Source organism: Amphiprion ocellaris, chromosome 3, assembly GCF_022539595.1.
Source record: "Amphiprion ocellaris isolate individual 3 ecotype Okinawa chromosome 3, ASM2253959v1, whole genome shotgun sequence".
Lineage (NCBI taxonomy): Eukaryota > Metazoa > Chordata > Actinopteri > Pomacentridae > Amphiprion > Amphiprion ocellaris.
The window spans coordinates 26,034,168-26,058,218 of NC_072768.1; the positions used below are offsets into that span (position 1 = coordinate 26,034,168).

The 24,051-nt window shown below is 38.5% G+C and overlaps 1 protein-coding gene across 1 annotated transcript; it reads right to left on the minus strand.

The window, feature by feature from the left end:
* On the minus strand, positions 1 to 19,410 carry syt8 (synaptotagmin VIII). The gene is made up of 9 exons (XM_023268707.3): positions 19,261 to 19,410; positions 10,094 to 10,302; positions 8,731 to 8,903; positions 6,738 to 6,833; positions 5,428 to 5,595; positions 4,857 to 5,024; positions 3,504 to 3,621; positions 2,744 to 2,877; positions 1 to 591 (listed from the first exon to the last, which is right to left on the minus strand). The coding sequence occupies exons 2-9, from the start codon at positions 10,287 to 10,289 to the stop codon at positions 334 to 336; spliced, it is 1,311 nt and encodes a 436-aa protein (XP_023124475.2). The 5' UTR covers positions 10,290 to 10,302; positions 19,261 to 19,410; the 3' UTR covers positions 1 to 333.
* Positions 19,411 to 24,051: the final 4,641 nt, after the last annotated feature.

Consider the following 24,051-nt stretch of genomic DNA (forward strand, 5'->3'; position numbering starts at 1 on the left):
TCCTTTAATTTCTTAATTATTGTCTATTACTGATTGCAGACCAAAATAAATTTCAATTTTGGTGTGATTACATTAGACAACATGTTTATTACAGATTGAAATCTTAAAAATGTGATTGAGACATCTGAGAGATAATGTGTTCATACAGGAAGAAAGAAGTGCTCATATATGTAAAATATAATTCATCATTTTATGATTTCATATGAAAATACAATTGTAAATCTTAATATGTAACACAATGTAATCAGACAGATTATTTTTTTTAAATTTCCACAGACGTGATCTTTAAATGATATTTAAAATTCCCATTAGTTATGTGTATCTGAAATGTTTTCATTTTGAACTCCACCGTGTGTTTTCGACCAGTTTGCTGGGGATTGGGATCTTCTTTTTCAGAGTCAAGGTAGAGTTGACCTGCTCAGCCGACAGCAGGTTGTGCCACTGAGCAACCGGCCGCCGCGGGTTGGACAACATGTCAGCCCAGTGCCTCAGTTGGTTCCCTGTAGCGTCGCAACCCAGAAAAATCTTTCCTAAAGCATCGTTCCTGCTTATGTCGTCATGGTCCCACACAGAGATGACAAGGTTGATCCTCTGAAGTTGACAGGAACACAGGTTTTCACTCTAATTTACATTAAAATACTATTTTGAAACAGGTACCTAAAACAGCAAATTTTAAGGGAAAACGCTTTTTGCAGGCTTTGTAACATTTACGGTAAGTTATACTACCAGTCAAAAGTTTGGACACACCTTCTCATTTAATGGTTTTTCTTTATTTTCATTTTCATGACTATTTACATTATAGATTCTCACTGGAGGCATCAGAACTATGAATGAACACATATGGAATTATGTTGTAAACAAAAAAGTGAAATTAGTCAAAACATGTTTTATATTTTAGATTCCTCAAAGTAGCCACCCTTTGCTTTGATTACTGCTTTGTACACTCTTGGCATTCTCTTGATGAGCTTCATGAGGTAGTCACCTGAAATGGTTTTCACTTCACAGGTGTGCCTTGTCAAGGTTAATTTGTGGAATTTCTTGTCTTCTTAATGGGGCTGGGACAATCCATTGTGTTGTGCAGATGTCAGGTTGGTACACAGTTGACAGCCCTGTTTGACAACTGTTAGAATCCATATTTTGCAAGAACCAATCAGCTAAGTAAAGAGAAATGACAGTCCATCACCACTTTAAGAACTGAAGGTCAGTCAGTCCGAAAAACTGCAAAAACTTTAAATGTATCTCCAAGTGCAGTCGCAAAAACCATTAAGTGCTACGACCAGACTGGCTCACAAGAACACTGCCTCAGGAAGGAAAAACCAAGAGTCACCTCTGCTGCTGAAGATAAGTTCATCCGAGTCACCAGCCTTGGAAATCACAAGTTAACAGCAGCTCAGATTAGAGCCCGCATAAATGCCACACGGACTTCTAGTAGCAGTCACATCTGTACATCAACTGTTCAGAGGAGATTGCGCCAATCAGGCTTTCATGGTCAAGTTGCTGCTAAGAAACCACTACTAAGGAAAAGAAACAAGCACAAGACATTTGTTTGGGTCAGGAAACACAAGGAATGGATATTAGACCAGTGGAAATCTGTGCTTTGGTGTGGTGAGTCCAAATTTGAGATCTCTGGTTCCGCCTGCCATGTCTTCTGCGGCGCAGAAAAGGTGAACAGATGGTCTCTATATGCATGGTTCCGATCGTGAAGCATGGAGGAGGAGGTGTGATGGTGTGGGAGTGCTTTGCTGGCGACACTCTAGGTGATTTATTCAAAACTGAAGGAGCACCGAAACAGCATGGCTACCACAGCATCCTGCAGCAACATGCCATCCCATCTGGTTTGAATTTAGTTGGACCATCATTTATTTTTCAGCAGGACAATGAGCCCAAACACACCTCCAGGCTGTGTAAAGGCTATTTGACCAAGGAGAGTGATGGAGTGCTGCATCAGATGACCTGGCCTCCACAGTCACCTGACCTAAACCCAATCCAGATGGTTTGGGATGAGATGGACCACAGAGTGAAGGCAAAAGGGCCAACAAGTGCTCAGCATTTCTGGGAAGTCCTTCAAGACTGTTGGAAAACCATTTCAGGTGACTACCTCATGAAGCTCATGGAGAGAATGACAAGAGTGTGCAAAGCAGTAATCAAAGCAAAGAGTGGCTACTTTGAAGAATCTAAAATATAAAACATGTTTTGACCTATTTCACACTTTTTTGTTTACTACATAATTCCATATGTGTTCATTCATAGTTTTGATGCCTTCAGTGAGAATCTATAATGTAAATAGTCATGAAAATAAAGATAAACCATTAATTGAGAAGGTGTGTCCAAACTTTTGACTGGTAGTGTGTATTGCATAAAATTAATGATAACACTTTTAGGGAATAAGTCATCATGGATATGGATCCCTTCACAAAATAAGACACAAAATAAGACACACATTTTAATACTATTTATGCCCAATATGGTCTATGGTTAGAGGTGTAAAGATGTTTATGAAAGAAATGTTGATGTGCTTATGTAGAATAAAAAAAAAAAAATAGACAATATATTGTTTCAGATTTGCATTTCTTTTTTTACCGACAATGCTAATCTGATATAAAAAGACGACAAAATGAACATAATCAATCCACAATATATTGTCGTTATTTTTTGTTTGTTTGTTTGTTTTGTTTTCCTGAAATGTTGTTATCAGTATAAGCCTGAAAAGTCAGGCTCCTCTTTTTTTTGTGGTCACACTTACCTGGATTTGTTCAAATGTCACATCAAAGGTGAAGGATTCATTATAATAAGGGTTCAGTGTCTTCCTTTTTATGGACGTCTTCCTTTTCTTCCACTTCCTCTTGTCTAGAGCCAGCTGCACCTTCACATATGGATCTACAAACACCAAACAGAAGAAAATCACTCAGAGACCAGTAAATATGCTTCCTCACAGCTTTTTAATGCCCATGTCTAATTCTGGTATAAAATTCATCCTTGGAAATCAAGGTGAATTTTTCCCAAAATGAACAAATAATATATTAAAAAATATTTTCCTGCAGGAGGATTAAAATCGGTCATAATATAATATATTATTATGTTATTATAATGAACTAAATTGTTCAGATAATCAAACAAAACACACAACACAAAAATTCCTCCTGTTTTCTCTATTTGAGCAATTTATGTTGATCAATCAGTTTAAGCACTGAACTTGTTATATCACATTAAGCAGCAAGCTGCTAAATTCAATCAAAACTGAAGAAAGAAACTGTCCTATTAAAAGCTAACTAATCTGGAATGAGGTTTTCTTTACACCTTCCAAAATTACAGTACAGTATCTGTAGAAGTAATTACTACAGTCATTAATTTGGGGTTTTGTAGCTCTTAAACCTCAGTCAAGCCACCTTTATACACGTATACACGTGTTCTGAATTAGCAGACATATAAGAACCCTAAGCTAATCAATGGGAAATCTTTTAAGAAGTTAGTATTTTTGATATGACATTCTGTCTCAGGCTGACCTGAACTTCCTCCAACATCCATGCCCTTCAAGTTTTTGGCCTCCAAGATCACCACAGTCAGTTTGCTGGCAGTGGGAACGTAGCGCAGAGAGAAGCAGATCTCCCCCAGGTTTTCTTCCTGCAGCACATAAATGTGACACTTAAACTTTTGTGATTCAGAAACATGACTGGTGTCCATCAGTGGCAAACTGAATTTTATTTGGGTGTTTGGAACAGGAGCTGCACAGTGGCTTGGTGGTTAGCACTTTCGCCTTGCAGCTAGAAGATCCCCAGTTCGGGTCCCGGTCTGGTCTGGGATCTTTCTGCATGGAGTTTTCAATGTTCTCCCTGTGCATGCAATAACATGCTGAGGTTAACTGCTAACTCTAAAACTGTCAGTAGGTATGAATGTGAGTGTGATAGTTTGTCTCTATATGTAGCCCTATGATAAACTGGTGACCTCTCCAGGGTGTCCCCTCCCTTTGCCCTAAGTCAGCTGGGATAGGCTTCCACATGACCATAGTGAGGATTAAGTGGTGTATAGATAATGGAAGTTTGGAACCACAAATGCAGAGGTCCTGAAGGAAAACCTACTCCAGAATGCAGCCACCTGTGGAATGGTGGAATAACTTCAGGAGTGGCTGAGTGCCTTAGTCAAATCCCAAACATAAACCACACAGAACTTCTGTGGAGAAACATGAAAATGGTAGTTCATAGATGCTTTGCGCCTAGTGTGACAACGCCTGAGAGGATATCTCAGAAAGAATATGATAAACTGCCCAGAGCTTGTAGAGACTTATCCAAGAAAACTCAAAGCTGTAACTGCTGCCAAAGAGATTTCTACAAAGTATTGAATAACTGATTTGAGTACTTTAGTAAATATGAAATTTCAGTTTTTGTTTTTAAATGAATAAATATGCAACTATTTATTTTATCAGTATAGGTTTTTAGAAGTAGATTGACAGGAGGAAATTAGTTAATTTAAAATTTGTATGAATATCTACATCACAAAGTGTGTGACAAGTTAAGTGGTCTAAAATCTTACCAAAGAGAATTTACTTATGTATAAATGTAAATTGTTGATTTTAATATTTGACATTGGTAAAGGTTATTCCAAAAAAAGAACATAAATTTCAACTGATAGAACCCAGTCCTGTGTTTGGTGGTTGGATTTTTTGTTTTTGGCAAGATATGCTGGAATGCAGAGGCTGTAAAGGAACTAGCATATCGCCTTGTTCATTCTGTAAATTAAAGAAAAAAGACACTGGGCTACTAATGTTAAAATTCACTCTTTCCTATATGCCGACACTACCATCATGAAATGCACTCACATTTCAGACTCTCATACACAGAAATGAGAAGAGAAAAAGAAACCTCAAACTTGGCGGGCTCAGCCAGGTCCTGCCACTCCTCAATGACGTGGTTCCAATCGACATTGCAGAGCTGCACCCTGAGCTCACCGATGATTTCGTGTTTGGAGAATCGGTTGAAATCAAACACCTTCATCACCACTACCGACTTCAGGAGGGTCGACTTGGACAGCTGGGTAACAGATCACTCAGGTTGGAAACACAATCATCTTTTCAATTTGGGGAACTTTAGGTTCAAGAGCAAGTCAATAAACAGTGGAAAGTTGTGATTGCTGAATAACAACCTTCAGCACCAGGTTAAATATTATTTAATGCTAAAAGTCTTTTATCTTAAATGTGTATTGATAAAAAAAAGATTTATTTTAAACAGAATATCGAAACTGATTTTTGTATCTACCATCTTATGTTTACACATAATAACAAAGCTACTGATGAAAAAAAAAAACAGTGCAGGTTGTTTCTTTAAGACTTCAGACCAAAAGTCTTTACAAGCAAAATTTCCTTTGGGATTCATAAAATTATTGATTATCTTTGCCACTGGCATATAAGTAAGGGTTCATCTAACTCCTCCCTACCTGGAAGGTGAATTGCTCGTTGTAGACAGGGTTCAGTGTGTTTTTGAACACTTTGGTCTCACAGGTTTTGGACTTGTCGGGGCAGATGTACACTTTGACGTACGGGTCTGAGCTTCCTCCTATGTCCATGGCCTTCAGGCTGTTGGCTTGTTTGATTCCCACTGTGAGCTGTAAAGAATACAGACAGGTACTGACTTCCAGCAACACTCTGTATAAAAGGGGAACTCCACTGATTCTGCATATGAAAGAGTGTTTCCAGTTGCACTGTGAGTAATGCAGCATGGGTAATGGAGGTGACAGGTTTAGACCAAGAAGAAGAATGAATCCAGTAATTAAGACCATATCTGTGTTTCTGCGATGATGTTGATGCTTTTTAAAAATTGCATTATGAGTTTTGCAATGTTACAAAGAACAACATGAGGAAAATACAAGGCTTACCGGGAGTATCCATTGGAGGTTATAACATAAATAATATACGTTATGCAGATGACACAGTACTGATAGCAAACAGTGAAGAAAATTTGCAGACCACATATAAACACACATCTATAAACAAAAAGAAAACACAAGTAATGGTAATTTCAAAGAAAAATGTCATCACAACCTGTAATAAAGAATTTGACCAAGAAATACTGAAGCAGGTTCATCATTTCAAATATCTCGATTCATGGATGACATCAGATGGGAGGTGTGAAACAGATATCACATGTAGAGTAGCAATGAATGCAAGAACAGCATAAATGAAAAAATGAAAAATACACTGACAAGAAAATAGCAATTAGCATCCGTATGAGGACTCACAGCTGCTACATCCTACCAGTTTTGATGTACAGATGTGAATTCTGAAACATTAATAATAAAATGCCAAACAAAATCACGGCAGCAGAGATGTGGTTTTACAGACGCCTGCTACGCATATCTTATACAGACAGAATAAGCAATGAAGACGTTTTAGAATTACTATATACAAATTATACGCTACTGAACAAAATTAGGAAAAGGAAATCAATATTTTTGGACACATCATAAGGAAAGAGACACTGAAATATATTGTCACACCTGGAAGAATGAATGGGAAGAGAGACCGAGGCAGACAGAGAATGACAATGATAGACGGGCTGACATCATGGCTACACATGGAATAGGCAACAGTCACAATTCAGAAAGCAAAAGATCAGATCAGATGGAGTTAAATGATTGCCTATGATAAATGGCATGGCACTTGATTGATTGAATGTTACAGAGGTGCACTACTACATCAGTGGTTAAAAAAATTGCAAATATGAACGATTGGTCATTAATTTTCTCACCTCAGAAAGAGCTACATTGTAATCCAGTGAGTAGAGCAGCTTTCCTCTCCGCTTTTTGGTCGAACCATAGTCAACATCCCCCACATCTGGCTGAACCTGCCAGAGGAGTACAAGAAGCACATTAGCTCAGATCATTCATGCAGACAAGGACACCAGTCCAAGCCGTTTTAGACGGCGATAAGCAGAATCAGAGTTTCACGAATCCTTTAAACTTTAAACACAGAACAATACATAGCTTCACACTATGAATCCAGTGAAAGATCACATCAATCTGGGACCAAAACAACATAGAGTAAAATGTCATAATGTCATACTACATCTATTAGCAGCTGCAGATTCTAGTTACTTTTCAGATTACAGATTAGAAAACATGAGATTAAAATACAAAATAAAGAAAGAAAATAAAAATTAGACTCTTCCAAAAAAAATTTGTCAAGTTCAGGACCCCTATTCCTGTTTAGTTGTAGAAAGACATTTATCCTCTCAGTTTTTTTTTTATTTTTTATTTTTTTGCCATGTCACTAACCGTACACAGGTAAAATTATTCAGTGTTTTATGCAAAAAGGAATAGGAAAAAGTCCAAACCTGAATATAAACATGTATTAGAACTTTTTTCCTTTTGTCTCTCAAACCCTCTCACAATCCCTCAGATTTATCTTGTGACATTTTGAACAGACTTAATCTTAAGGTTGGGAGGGACTGGACTAAACTAGGCAACTTTATGTAACTTACAATTGGTTACACCTCAGGGCAGATTCAGGTCTAAAAAATGACTCAATCTGTTGCATCTGTCTAATAAATCTAATGCAGTCAAATATAACTAGAAAAGCTCTCAGAGAGTGCAGTACTCCGCCAAAGCTGCTCATTCCCCCATATGGCATTGTCAGAAATGCAGCATTTTTTAAAAAAAAAAAAGAAATGCATCATTTGTTTATTAGTTACTGATGATCAGAACTCACGGCAACATCAAATGTGGCCATTAGAAATAGATGTACCCACGAACAAAATGACCTTGCGCTGAGCACAGGCATGTCATGCATGTGTACGTTATGTACGGATACCAAATTGCGTGACCAAAATATGTAGCGTGCGGCGGGAATTGATGGGACTCGGAAACACTCCCACAATTTAATCAATTGTTCCTTGTATCATTTCCGACGGATAAGTCCTGGTGGATTTGTAGTAGGATCGCAATCATGTGATTGTCAGCAGGCAGCTGACGTAGTGTTCACTTGTTGTCGTAGTTGTAGTGACCCCATGGCCGCTATCTTGCAATGATACAGAAATCTTTAACAAATCTGTGGATCCAGACTATAAGCCGGATCACTGAAAATCTAATCATTTGGTCCTTGTGTCATTTCTGACCTTCCCTGAAAATTTCATCCAAATCCGTTAGTTGTTGAGTAATGTTGCTAACAGACAGACAGACAGACAAACTAACGCTGATCGTTACATAACCACCATGTTCCTAGGGAAAATAAGTAGAAAAGCACTCAGAGAGCACAGTACCCTGCACTGCACATTCCTTTTATCATTTCTGATGGATAATGTTGCTAACAGACAGACAGACAGACAGACTAACGCTGATCATCACATAACTCCGCCGCGTTTCTTGACAGAGTACCAAAATAGCAATTAAAGTACACCCACAATGTTGACTCCTGACATCAGCAAGAAATTGAATTCAGCATTTTGTTTTGATAGTTTATCATCTGTCACTTCTCAAACACTGCTTTTCAGAGCTGGTTATCCTTGTGGAGAGTGACAGGGTCAGAGCTGAGACAACAAGTGTCTCAGCTGACAGAAATTTGCTTTGCTAATGTGAAGGGCTGTAAACCACAGTTCAAATAAGTACAAATTCTACAAGTAACTGATTTTGACGAGTTGACAGCTGCCTTCACAACTGACTATCCTAAACACTAACCCAGCAAAATCCCTGGTGTGCTTTACATAATATACCTCAGAATCAGATTCACAGTGTTCTGTCACTCACTAGCGCTGTGGTTGTTTTTCCATCCATCCCCTTCAGATTGATCTGCTCATCCTTTTTCTTCTGCTGCTTCTTCTTCTTGCCTTTGCAGCAGCACTTGATGCAGATACACAGACAGCAAAGCAGAATCAGAAGACCACCAGCCACAAAGATGGTGTAGAGCGCCCATCGAGGCACTGTGGCAGACAAGACAAGGTGACGGTTAGTCTGGTATGATATTTATTGTGTTATGCGCATATAAATCTGGCTTCCTGCGTAGTTGTCTGATAAAACACAAGTGATCTGTACTGATTGCCTCAAACCAGTCCCCCTTGGAATGACTTAGGAATAGAACAGAGGTTTGTGATGGGTCAAATTTATCTTTGCAATAAAAACATGTAATATCCATTTTTAGAGATTTTCAAAATGGAAGGAGTTATTTCATACAGTTCTGAAAGTACAATTTCTGTGAATTGTTCTCATTGAAAATATTTGAAGCACAGCTTGGATCAGAATGAAATTGCCTTGATTCAGATAAAAATAATTATTGATTGTCCGTTTCTTTAATTTAAAATCCTAAAGATGTACAATTGTGTGCTTAAGAATATTATTCGGATGTTAACTGCTACTCCAGAAATGCATCTCAGTAAGAAACATTCAATCATTAAGCTCAAAATTCTGAGCTGTTAATAATGGGTGCCATCTAAAAATGATGGTAACTAGAAAACACAATCATTTCACTTTAAAATTAGGCCTCCAACTGGCTTCTTCTTCCTCACTACAGACGCTGAGGTTCATGGGTGCAGTTTGGCATGGTGCCAAATTGATGAGTAAAATAGAAGTTCACAGGTAGTAAGCTAATATTATTAAAACTGGTAGCTGTAACATGAAGCTATAGCATCATCACTGTAACAGGAAAAGTTTTTTGTGCTCAGAAACATTAATGATACTGTTTAAGGAGAAAAAACAAAAAAGGAATACAGATTGGAGAAAACACATCTGCAACCAGCTGTCTCTCTGACTTTGCAGCTCTATGCAGATGACAGTCTTTTATGTATCTGTTGTTTTAAGCTATATCAAGGCTGTCTGCCTTGAACATTCTTCAGAGATATCCACATAATCTCAAGCTTGTGCTGAGTTCACAGATAAAACTTGCTTTATTCTCCTAAAATCCTTAACTCCACTGTCCATCTCTTTGCCATCAATACATTCGTTGAAATAGTTTGATTTACATTGATAAATATCAGAGGAATTGAATTTGAACTTGTACCTTTGAAGCTTGGAAACAGATCTATCAGTCGAACAAGAGGAATGATTCCAACAAGAAGAAAAATGGGCTGGTGTGGATGGAAGATTGTTTAGGTGAAGCAACTGTTCAGTAACTTACATGGGATCTTGTTAAGCAAGTCGTTGAAGAAGTTAGCAGCTGGGCTGACAGTGGTATTAGTGCTGGCAGAGGTAGTGAAGGTGATGGTGGTGGTGGAGTGATCAGTGACAGTGAAGTTTTTTGCATCAAGTTCCATGAAGAATAATGGCTGAGAAGAATTTGGCGGTTGATGGATGGGAGACATGATGAGGAGCATGAACTTGTGGAAGCTAGGGATGTGAAAACATTTTCAGGTTATCGTCTAGTAATAATTGGAGGTATTACCTCCTGTAACAGCTTACATTACCATGCAAAAGTTTGGGGTCACCTGGGCAACTTACACTTTTATTCATGTGCTAACATAATTGCACAAGGGTTTTCTAATCATCAATTAGCCTTTCAACACCATTAGCTAACACAATGTACCATTAGAACACAGGAGTGATGGTTGCTGGAAATGGGCCTCTGTACCTCTATGTAGATATTCCATTAAAAATCTGCTGTTTCATTTACCACATGACAATGTCTAGACTATTTCTGATTTATTTAATAATATCTTCCTTGAAAAAAACTGCTTTTCTTTCAAAAAGAAGGACATTTCTAAGTGACTCCAAACTTTTGAACAGTAGTGTACCTCAAGCAAGGTTATATAGAGACTTTCGGCTGAAACAATTGGTTATTTTTTATTGTTAAAAAATCTATAGTGGGTGTGTTAGACTGACTCAGTCACTTCAGCAGACGACAGCATGCAGTATGTTCACGTTAAAGTGGCAAAGTCTTCTATTAGATATAGTATTTATGACAAGCAAAGTAGGAAGGGAGATGATCCAATTATACAGCTATAGTCTCTAATAACAGGGAGGTTGGGGTGGATGGATGGGTGAATGGAACTAACATGGTGAAAATACTGCATGCCACCCTCTCCAGTGACTCTCTATGGCATTTTTTGAAAAAAACAATGAGAATTAAAAACAGTTATTTTTAACTAGTGGTGGGATGCGATTAAAAAATTATCTAATTAATTAGAGGCTTTGTAATTAATGAATCACGATTAATCGCATTATTGTCAAATAGCAATATTTGACACAACAAGCAAAGTTTTTCAGTTCAAATAAATTGACTTTAGGTGCATTACCACCACCTACTGGGCTGGATTGTTCATCAGTGTTACTGGTGTGCCACAAATTAGTGAACGGAGAAAGGTGCAATTAAATGCGTTATTTTTTTAACACGTTATTTTTTCTGTAATTAATAAATCACAATTAAGGCTTGAAAGTTGCAGCCCTATTTTTAACATTTGACATCATTGTTGTAGGCTTTAATCAATATTTGCATTATCAAACTGTAGATATGTAGCCAAATAAAACCAAATGTTTCAACAATTTATCAACTATAGTGTGTGTCATGTCAACACAATAGCTTGACACCTTGTTTGCTGGGGTCAGTTGCAGTGGCTTGAGTGAGTGTTTCCCAAAAAAGTCTCAGAGAAAAATGTGAAGTTTAACAGTGAGAGAAGTCAGCTAACAACCAATTATGTAATAAGCAAGGACATTTCCAGAACAAGCACACAGCATTAGTTGAAACTCGTGTATCCAGGGATGAAGGAGAGAAAGCGACTTCGGAACTGCTGTAGAAAGCAGGGTCATGACAAGTCACCAAAACATGGCAAATAAGCGTTTCCAGGGAAAGGGAAGCCCAGCCCTGTTTGAGCATTCAAACACAAATTGACAAGAAGCATTGCCTTCTCACCTCCTTTCTTTGAGAGAATTCAGAAAAGAACACAATCACACTCCACTTAGACTATTTACAACATGCGATGATTGGAACGCAAATTGCATTAGTAGCAAGACTTGAGGAGTTTTTACCTGTAAAAACTACACTCTCTGTCCTTGTCACACCCATCTATGTTTACCTGTCCCTGTTAAAAATTTCACCACTCAACAGGATTGGCCAATATAATCAAGAAAAATGTATGAGTATGCAAATTTAAAACATGGACTGCTGAACTCAAACACTACATTCCTCAGAAGGTTATTCATGTTCAAAACAACACACTGAGTGACACTAAAAAATATCCTGAAGAATTAACTACATAAAGTCAAAACATGACTCCCACCTTACAGATGGAACCAGCAGACCTTTACAAAGATCAAAGTTACATCTCACAGCCCTGATATAGACAAGATCCTCAGTGGCTTTCAGAAACAGAAAGCCCCTCAAAATGGTGAGAATGCTATATGTTATTGATTGTTATTTTTGCATACATTATCGTTATACAAGCTTTCTGGTCCTGTCATCATGTAGTTCCACGCAGTAAAGGAGGTTTATGGTTATTTTGGTTGGAAAATAACTAATTTATTAGAAGAGTAATCTTTGAGGGTTAATCTGGTTAATTTGGGGGTTGAAGTGATGACTCTGCAGCGTGATGAGGTGGGTTGTTGTCAAAGAACTCTAGTGTTGGAAAGTGATAGTCCCTTAGTTTATCGCTGAGTCATCAGAGATTAATGTGTCGGAGGTCAGTCTGATCTGGTGCTTAACCTGATGGATTTGTTTAATGATATTATCTTAAACTTTATGCTTCATACAGATATGTTCACACTCTGCATGCATACATTCAAGACTCCAATGCAGTATATGTTGATCACAATACACACTACCGCTCAAAAGTTTGGGGTCACCCAGAGAATTTCATTTTTTCCACGAAAACTCACACTTTCATTCATGTGCTAACATAATTGCACAAGGGTTTTCCAATCATTAATTGGCCTTTCAACACCATTAACTAACACAATGTACCATTAGAACACAGGAGTGATGGTTGCTGGAAATGTTCCTCTGTACCCCTATGTAGATATTCCATTAAAAATCAGCTGTTTCCAGCTGTTCTCTGTTTGCCTGTTAGCAACATTACTCAAAAACGGATTAATGGATTTGGATGAAATTTTGAGGGATGGTCAGAAATGACACAAGGACCAGGTGATTAGATTTTGGCAGTGATGTGGTTTATAGTCTGGATCCACGGATTTGTTTAAGATTTCTGTATCATTGCAAGATAGCAGCATGGCGTAACTATGACAAGTGAACACTACGTCAGCTGCTTGCTGATGATCACATGATTATGATCCTTCTACAAATCAACCGCTCCAGACCACGAATGTTTTAAAGATTTCATCAGTCCAAAATCATACAGTGACTGAGCAGCCTTGGTGGAGTATTGCACTCTCAGAGTGCTTTTCTTGTTTAAAATGTAATTGTATACTATACTTTTTCATACATACTGCACTGTTTTTAGTAAATCTACTCATGTCAGTCTCCATTACAGTCAGTTGTGTGTTTTGTTGAAATTAACATCTCTAATAAATATTACAAAAAGAATAAGTGTTCTTTATTGCAGTTCTATAGTTTCAGAAATGCACAGGTTGCATTACTGTGCAAAGATGTCAATGTAAACATACATTGTTTACCAGAGCCACCTTGTGGTTCATTTATGTCCATAAATGCATAAATGAACACATGCTCTTTAGGCCTATTAGTGGTGAAAACTGGCAAAATTAGTCTAAAAATGCTACCTGCATTTAAAAGATTTAGATTTTTTTTTTTTTGTCACGGCATCTGACAGATTTTTTTTTTTTTTTTACTTTATGCTCAAATATGGCTCTTTAGAGAGTAAAGTTTCTAGATCCCTCTAGTAGTTGAATGGTCATGCCTTCATAAGAAGGTAAAAAAAAAAAAAAGAAAGCGAAAAATATCAGCATAAAAGCCATATAAGCGGGGCGACCTGGTAGCTCAACAGGTTGTGCAGGCAACCCATAAACACAGGCTATCGTCCCTGACACGGTGGTCATGAGCTCAAATCCAGCTCATGGCCCCCTGCTGCATGTCCTTCCCCCATTCTTCTCCCCACTTCCCTGTCTCTCTCTCACTGCTGTCTTACCAACAAAGGTGAAAAAGGCCAAAAATTATCTTTAAAAAAAGCCACATAACCATTTGTTGTCATTCAATTTTTTGATGGTGAAAATTTCCAAGCTTGAGTTTGGAAGTTTCCCAGCAACGCTGACGTATAAAAACTCTACTGACATGACTGAGTGGAATTCCTCTTGCAGGTCTCCACCATGAATAAACAGCAGCAGCACATTAACCCAATGTCTGATTACCACGCTGATAACAGCACTCCTCACAATGCACCACCACTGTTTCTGTGTTACCCACCAGAGGGATCCATTAGTCACCAGGCCTAGAAACAACACACACACACACACACACACACACTTCATGATTTTAACATTAACCCAATCATAATCTACTATTAACTTGTATAATGCATACAATGTATAGATTCCATACCGTGGCTTTGACAGGCAGTTTTAAAGGAGTACTCCAGTCCAGTAAATTTTGGGGACTCACACGAATTGTCAAAAATAATGCTGCAGAGAGTTAGAAAGCTGACTTTTAGTTGGACCATTTGGGGAAGCCAGAGTACCCAGAGAGAACCCATAAATGCACAGGGAGAACATGCAAATTCCATGCATCTCCATGGATGCATAGATCCCAGGAAGGCTAGGACATGAACCAGGGATCTTCTAGCTGCAAGGCAAAAGTGCTAACCACCACGCCACTGTGCAGGCCCAGTCCAAAAACATGCTGAGGTTAACTGGTAACTCTAAATTGTCCGTAGGTGTGAATGTGAGTGTGATTGTTGGTCTCCATGTGTAGTCCTGTGATAGACTGGGGACCTGTCCAGGGTGTAGACTCCAGCTCCCCGTGACCCTAATAAGGATTAAGCGGTGTATGGATAATGGATGGTATCTTAATGGACTCACAGTGTCAAATCATGCAATGAGCGACATGCAAGAAAATAGTCCATCTTCCACCTTCAAGTATTTCTTTCAATTTTGGAAGGTTATATTAATATATTAGAATAGCTTCAAATGTATTCAAAGTCCTTTTTTGTGGCTATATATCTCAACTATGAGTGCTGTCCATCAGTGTTGGAGGTTTAAAGTTGGGTTGCAATACATTTATCTACCAATATGGCTTAATTACACTATTAATTTTAATGTATTTACTTTAGCAGCTTTTCATGAAGTCAGTCTTACATTTTATAATGAGGACAGTTATAGTCGACTAATGTATACAGACTTTCCACTGTATTAACAGTGGTTTCGTAAAATTGTTAATCAAGCCACAACTTAACTGTGTACCAATACCTAATCAAATCACAACAGCACTGGATCCTGTATTTACTACAATGCCTCTCTAGTTAAACCTTTTGAACTTGTGTGACATTCATTTGTCCATGACAAACAACAGGAAAAAGTAGTAACTACCAGCAGGTTCATTTGATGAAGTGCTGTAGGTGGCTAGCCAATTGCTAACTTGCTGGACAGCCCAGTCAGGCTAGCTTTTCTCTGTGTTTCTTCTTTCTGTTGCCTTCATTTGTCCCTGCTATTTTGTTCACATCTGCACACCATTTCACTTAAAAAACTACTGAAGTGACAGATCAAGCTCTCAGGGATTAGTATTTGTGTGACAGTTAACTACAGTACTTCATAAATACTAAACATCTGTTAGTCCTACTGGTGTACAAACAAAAAGGTATGACTAAATCAAAAAAAATAAGTGTCCCACAGATTAAAGCTGGAAGTGAAATATTTTACTCACTTTTGCAGGGTTTTACAGAAATTTCGACATCCCTACTTGCTCTAACCAGACGACTGGCTAAGACTGGAGTGTTTCTGATCTGTATCACTCAGAATAAGAGGCATTTGTATTGGATAATGACTGAAAAGGAAGGAAGTGACGTCTAACAGGGAGATTGGACCAGACTTTTCCTAAAAACAATCCAGAAACTGTTTGATCAAAGACAGGAAATGTCTCCTCCCTCGATCTATAGCCAGTGTTTTCACTGTAATCAGTGGGAAACCCCAGTGTAGCTTCCTGTTAAAGCCTGCTTTAACAGGAGGCTACGCTCTTTTTCATTTATCAACTTAAACTGTAAAAGTGGTCAGTGGCAAGTGCACTTCCTGCTCTGTTGAAATGAATCAGAAAAACTAGTGGCAAAAATGATGAATGCTGCCAAAGTCATCCAGAATTTATGTTATCAGACACTCATGTCTGATAAGATGCTCAGCGAATCAGATTAAGTAATTATAGTTCTAAATTCTTGCTGACTCAGCTGAGAGACATGGCATAGTAGACATTTGTCCTTGACCACAAAAGGACCAGTGTGTATGATGTTGGCTGTCTTGACTTCCGTAGATTGCAACAGCAGAACAGACAGCTGTCTGACCCATAGATCACTGAAGGACAGTTACCTGTCCTGAGGACACTGCAGTGTTGTCCACGCTGTTTTGTCACTGTCATGCTGAAAGGTGAATCATTGCTGCTGTCTTAGATTGTTGCACTCTGGAGGGTCCTTTTCACTTTTAACCAGTCCCACTTTCTCTGCCATTAACCCTCGTGTTGTCTTAGGGTCAAAAATGACCCAGCCACAATGTTTAACAGCAAAGAAAAACCCCTACATAACCTTTTTTGTCAGCTTGAAATTCGATGACTTTTCCTAAAGTGATCCCAACATCAGAAAAAGGGAAACATTGTTTATATTTTCATCAAGACTGTACACCCCCAGGGTACAAAGATTTTCTCAGGGTCATTTTTGACCTGGCAGTTAAAAATCACAGTCGCAGTGGACTAAAACACACAATAAGAAATTGAGATTATGTGTGGTACTGATTGATCTCAGAAAAACGTCAGCTTTCATATGCACTGTTGTTTCCCTTCAAAAAAATGCATTTCAAGCTACTTTCTGCACATTTCTGGGAATTTCTTAGGATATACAAGTACTATCTCTTGCTAAACAAATGATGTAGACCTATGCAGTACTTTTAGCAGCAATAATAGTAATTATAAATCTCTACTTTAGTAAAGAAAAGTTATAATATGTGAGATGTAACAGTGGTGTCTACTGATTAAATACAGTCTTTCTGTCCTCTGAAGAGAGAAAAACCCAGACATTCACAGTGTGTGATGCATGGCAGGTTGTTTCTTCATGCAAAATAGATTTTGGGTTGAAAATTCAATTAAGCTGCTGTATTTTAGAGGCTCAGTGGAGACGGGTCATTTTTGACCCTTAGGACAAAAAGAGTGTACAGAATGTTTAGACGACACAAAGGTTTAGAAACAGCCCCATGGCATGATGCTGCCACCGCCATGCTTTATTCCATATACAGCATATGGTCCAGTCCTTTCAGTTTTATATAGGTGGACTCCAAAAAGGTTCAACAAACATCACAAGGAAAACTAATGCAAACAGGATACACCTGACAATGAGTGCCACAGCAAATGGTTTAAAGACTCCTGTAAATGAGATTTGACTGCTTGATTTGAAATACATTTGAAAAATCTCAAACAGGTTTTCATTCTGTCATTAAGGGTTACTCAGTGTAGACAGATGGGACAAAAATTACTTAATTACTTTTTTTCATTTCAATGATGTAAGAGGCATTTTGCTTGTTGTCAAGGCAGTAAATTGTAATTGTGGACAAGTTTAAGTGTTTCATCATCACAGACAGTAAATATGGTTGAAAAACATGAGTGATTAACTGATCTGTACTGTGAAAAACATCCAATAAAACATTTGTAGATTTATAGTAAGAGCACTGTAGATAAGACACACTTCTTTGCATTTGCGATTACTGGAGGTTTGTAAATGCTTTCTTTCATAATGGGTATATGATGATGTTAGCTGTGCTAGTTTATTGTTAGTGTTGGACAGCAAACCTATATAAGCCCAGCGCAGAGGCATAGAAATATTTGTGAACAACGGAGCTAAGAAAAATGGCCAAAAGACAAAAAAAGAAGAAAGAAAGAAGAGTAGAAGAATAGAGAAAAGAGAGAAGTGTAGAAGAAAGAACAGAAAAAGATAAGAGAGGATAAAAAACGATTGAAAGTCAAAAGAAGGAAAAGTGGAAGAAATAAAGGAAGCAAAAAGAAAAGATAAAAAAGAAAAAGAGTGGAAGAGACAAAGAAGTGTTGTAGAAAAAAGAGTGGAGGGTCAAAATGAAAGGGGGGGTAGAAAAAACAATGGAAGGCAAGGCAGGATTATTTGTATAGTACAATTCATACACTAGACAATTCAAGGTGCTTTACAATGGCAAAGAAATACATTCAGAAAAAATATTTAAAGGTAGACATACATTAAAATCATAGATATAAAACATAAAATTAGATATTAAGATCATAAAAGTCCATTAAAAGTCAAGAAAACAGATTGAGCATCTGAGAGAAAGCTGTAGTAAACAATATGGCCTGATTTAAAACAGCTGACAGTTTGAGCAGACCTCAGGTGTTCACGAAATTTGTTCCACAGGTGAGGAGCGTAATAGCTGAATGCTGCTTCATTATTCTTGGTTCTGATTCTGGGAACATACATTAAACCTGTCCCTGATGACCTGAGGGCTCTGGATGCTTCATATGGAGCTAATAAGTCCAGGACGTATTTTGGTGCAAGACCATTAAGTACTTTTTAGTCCAGGAGTAAGATTTTGAACTCTGTCCTTTGATCAGTGTAGTGATTTGTAATATGGTTCAGTTTCCTGGTGTTAGTTAAGACTGGCAGCAGCGTTCTGGATCAGCTGTAGCTGCTTGATCAATTTCTTGTTAATGTAAGCAAAGAGACAACTAAATCGGTAGGTTTGATCAGGAAAAAAGAAAAACAGTAACAAAAACAGAAGATGGGAAGATGCAGTTAAATTGAAAACAAGGAGAAACATAAAAGAGCAGATAAAGGAAACAAAAAAAACAAAGAAATAATATAAGACTGAAATAATCATTTCCAGTAAAGAACTGACAGAAGTATGACTAAAACAAACCAGAGAAGAACAAGGGGGGACAGAGAAGGAACGAGAAATGAAAGAAGGAAATGAAGTTGGCTGATGGTCACCAGTGAAAATGTTTACATGTTAAGTTGTCTGGAACTGGACCTTAAACAAATCACGAGCTCACATGGCTGTAGTTCAAACTAGCATAGCCAGTTTTTATGTCCAAACTGTAAAACTGGAACATTAGTCACAGATCTTTACTGCACTGTGCAATTCTCACATCATCAGTGTCTGTCAGTGTGACATTACTAAACAGTGACAGACACACAACCATGCAAGACAGATCAAACACGAAAACAACAACAGTACCTGAGTGTAACGATGAATTTCTGTCCAGAAGCTGTCTTCTATTTAAATTTCATGTCTTCTCCTTTTGTTCAGTTGACTGTTAAACGCGCCCAGCTTAACTTCAGTCGGTCATCTTCAACTCTTCAAGTGTGTTGACTTGCACCTGCAGCAGCCACCACACCTGCTGAGCACACACAGTTAGCGATGCAGTCAGTGTTCAAACAGAGGTGGAGTTACTGAAATGCCGCATATTTAAATACATGTAACAGAGCAACAGCTACTGAAACAACAACAACCAAGTCTGAGTGCTGATCCTTCTCAGTGGAATAAACAACACTTCTAATTGGGATGTAGATATTTGAAGATGTTATCTTGTGTTTTCTACCATTTGATCCAATTTTGTTATCAGTGTTGCAACCATGGATGATACTGTCACCTGGTCCACCACTTTGGTCCAGATGGAAATATCTTGCTGGATTCACATGATTGTGTGGTGTTGAACAAAATGTCTCCACAGCTATAGGATGGATGGCTCTGAAATTTGGCCTGGACATTCACATTCTCCTTTAGATAAAATGTAACTTTGGTGATCTGTAACTTTTTACCAGTGAACACATATATTAGCACACTGTATATATTGTCTAAGGGAACCATTCTTCCATTTTCCACACCTGCTTATTTTGTAAAGGGTGGCAGGGGAGCTGGAGCCTATCCCAGCTGAGCAAGAAGCATATTCACCCTGGACAGGTCACCAGTCCATCATAGGGCCACAGGGGAGACAGACAACCAAGTACACTCACATTCACAGCTGCTGCCAATTTACTACATAACTTAACCTAAGCATGTCTGTCTTTAGACTGTGGGAGGAAGGCGGAGAACCTGAAGAAAGGAAGGTTGACGGGCATGGGAGGTTGCAAAGTAACAAATACGCACACAGTGGGATACACAGGAAGGGGCAAAATGCACACGAAAGGCGTGGCTATCAATAGCATGCAGTGCAGACAGCACAGGAAACTACGTCGCTAAAAGCAACGAGAAACAGGCACTTACTCTGATTAGGCGGGACAAGGGGAAAAAGGATGGAGAACTACCAGCTAAGCAGAAGTGCAGGTGGAGGACATGATAGTATGATAGTACTCCACCTCTATAGGCGCCACCTGGTGCAGAATTGAGTTGGTCTAAGTGTCGGCAGTTGAACTCTCTGATGAGGTACAGGTCAAGGATTTGACACCGGGGAATCCAGCTCCTTTCTTCAGGCCCATAACCTTCACAATCCCTGAGATACTGTAATCCACATCCAAGGCGGCGCACATCCAGCAGACGGTGCATGACAGAGGACTGTCATGCACAGGCTTGATTTGGGAGACGTGGAAGGTCGGATGGATGCGCACCGATGAGGGCAGTTTGAAACACAGCACGAGGATTGATGATGCATTCAGTTTCAAAGGGACTAATAAAGGAAGGAGCAAGCTTCTTTGACTCCACCGTAAGTGGCAGGTTCTTGGCCTGTAGCCACACCTTTTGTCCAATAGACTGGAGCATGAGAGAGATGACAGTTGACTGTGTGTTGCAAAGATGCTTTGGTCCAGTGGAGCACTAACTTCTGAAATAATAAAGATTGTCTTCAACAGCAGAGTTTGTTCATTAGTGGTTTACTTCTTGCAAGAAAGGTCAAGCAGTCCAACAGAGCATTAATGTCTGCAGAAGGCAAGTGACAAAAATAAGAAAGTGCACAGAACTTTTAAAGAAGGAAAGGAGGACAAAGGAAAATGGGAGGGGTGGGTTGAGGACTAGCATGGGTTCATTCTTGCATATCTTTGTGATCTGTGGCTGTGAAATATCATCCCTATCTCCTCAAAACTGTCACTCCCTAAAACTAGCAGGATGTAGCAACTATGGTTATGTACTTAAGCAGTGTAGCTAAAAGGTTACATCTGCAAAAACCCAAAAAACCCAAAAACCCACTCTGTCTGGGCATTGGACCGCAGATGAAAACCGAATGACAGGCTGACTTTGGCTCTGAGAGCCATGCAGAAGGCCTTCCAGTAGATATGAATTGTGGTCCTCAGACAGAGACTACATCGATGGAGACGCCACAGATTGGTTGATCATGATGTCAGACAGTTCCTTGGCAGCAGGTAACGTGGGGAGAACAATGAAGTGAGCGTGTTCGGAAAAACAATCAAAAATGGCGAGAATAGTAATATTCCTGTTAGAGGACGGTTGGCCGGTGACAAAATCCAAGGTGATATGGCACCATGGGTTTGGAATGGTTAAATAGAATAGAATAGAATAGAATAGAATAGAATAGAATAGAATAGAATAGAATAGAATAGAATAGAATAGAATAGAATAGAATAGAATAGAATAGAATAGAATAGAATAACTTTATTGTCATCATATATGAGGGCATGACGAAAATATAAAGGCTGCAGGCGACCAAAACTGGGCTAGTACAAGATTTGCACAAACGGAGCAGGCAGCAATGAACTCTTGGGTGGCCTCTTCCATAGTGGGTCACTAAAACCATTGCCGAAGGACATTCAGTGTGCAAAGATTCCAGGATGGCAAGTCAGGCAGGAGGAATGAGCCCACTGGAGGACCTGGAATTGGACGGAGTTGGAAACAAACAGGGAGGTTGAAGGACCATTTCTTTAGTGGGTTTGGCAGGTCTGGGCCTGGTGGACTTGTGACTCTATTTCCCAGGTGAAGGAGGAAAGAAAACTGGTTTGGTGAAGGATGGACTGAGGTTCCCTAGAGGATTCTTCTACTCAGAACAGTCAAGATAAGGCATCAGGTTTAGTGTTGTGAGATCCAGGGCAGTAGGTAAGGGGAAAGTTGAATCTTCCAAAAAATAATAATACCCACTGAGCTTGTTGATCATTGAGTCTCTTGGCAGTTTGGATGTATTCTAGATTTTTATGATTGGTCCAGACAAAAGGTTATTCTGCTCCCTCTATCCTAGGGATGGGCACCAAGCCCCAGTACAAAACCAACCCGGGATGAAATTTTTAAATTCCAGAGGATCGATATGGTCAAACGATAACAGATCTGCTAACAGTACTTTAGAAAGTAAGATAATTGTGTTTCACATTCTGTCTCATCACTGTAAGACATGTGTCTCATGTTTATGTGTCTATGACGCACATTTGCTTTACAAATCCAAAACAGTGTTATGTCTGTCTGTGGTTATAGTGCTGACAGACAGCACACCAGTTGCCTGAGAGGCAGCGTTCCTCTGTCAGTCATCTGCAGCTCCTACAGCAACACACAGGTGAGGAACATCCCGTAGTCCGATTAAATTTCACTACAACTGATGCAAAAAATATTCACAAAAATAACAAGTCAGTTTGCAGGTCAGATAAGACTATCAAACTGTGGAAACATTCAGTTAAAGTTCATCACAGACAGATGGAGAAACGTTTGACTGCTGAGCGCGTAGTTCTTCCCTCACTAATCAAGTATGGTATGTCTGCTAGCAACCTGAACAGAGTTAACTAAACTATATGAACATGGGCTACTGATTAAAAGTAAGCATTCTCCAGCCATTTGTTTAACTGTGGCTGAGTTCATCAATTCGGTCTTAAATTCAGAGCATCATCTGAACTGTCGTTCAGAATTTCAATTTCACTTTCAGAGAACAGAATTATATGAATTAATAATTTATTATTTATTCACAGTTTCTCTGAATGTTGGCGTTAGTGGTAGAAGAAATGCTTCAGTCGTTTTCTTCACTAAACTATTAAAATCACACAATAAAAAAGACTGTCGAAGTCCTGTATTAAGTTTAGACTCAAAAGTAATGAGTCAAAGAGGTTTCATCAGCACAATGTACTGACATTTACCAAATATCTGTTCAAAGTGCAACTTTTTATTCTGATCTAATGCCGGACAGTTTAATGAAACTCTGCATAATATTTTTTGAGTAAAACTTGTGACACTGTCCCGTGCTCTGATCATTCCCATCAACACAACATTAATGTCTATATACATTTTAATTCTTATACAGTATGTATGAAAAAAATAAGGAATCTTTATTCTGTCTTTTTTTTCTCTTTAAAAAACAAAACAAACATAAACAATCTAAAAGTACCGATAAGAATACTGTTCAACTACCTGGCCTATAACAGCATCAGTACATGTAGTAATACTGTTAAAATCTTAATGATGCCCATCCCTACTTGTAGCACAGCAACCCTAGGAACCATGTAGAGCGGTGATGGCCAATCTGTCAAGATTAAGGCCCAGTCATGTTCAAAATCATTCAGGAACCAACCCTAATATTACAAAGAAAAAGCAAAGTTCACATTGATGTATAAAACTCACTGATAATTCATAGCCAGAACTGAGTGGAGTAATTTGTGCTGTTGACAAATTTCAAATATATTTTCCCTTCAGAGCCTTGGCTGTAAAGTAAGTAAAAACATACAATTGAAAGAATGTTGTGTGCACCTGTGGCTCTGATAAATCAATTTTGTGATTTTATTATCTCTGGTATATGCTCCATGTGCTGTTTCGTTGTTTGAGTACTGTAGCAGTACAACCAGCCTGAGGTATTGTATGTTTTCTGTCGTTCATATAGTAGATTTGCTATAGCTAAAGCTGTAGGTAGAAAGGCTGAAAACACAGATGACTGTTAGCTGTCAGCATTGCTAGCATGATACCATCATTATTTCTCTCTAGCCCAGTTTTTATTAATGTAAGAATGAAAATGAATATGTAATTAATATGTCAGAATGCGGTCAACATAAATATTGTAATGTTGGAGACATATTTATTCTTTACTATGTTTGTGCTGTTGGTTGCACATGT

Bases quoted from the DNA above. Each gene is read 5' to 3' on its own strand.
- syt8 (XM_023268707.3), bottom strand. From the start codon at position 10,289: ATGCTCCTCATCATGTCTCCCATCCATCAACCGCCAAATTCTTCTCAG. The intron at 6,834-8,730 runs GTGAGTGACAGA...CTCCTCTGGCAG, and splicing joins GAAAAACAACCACAGCGCTA to GTTCAGCCAGATGTGGGGGA. The intron at 3,622-4,856 runs GTTTCTTTTTCT...TATGTGCTGCAG, and splicing joins CTGAGCCCGCCAAGTTTGAG to GAAGAAAACCTGGGGGAGAT.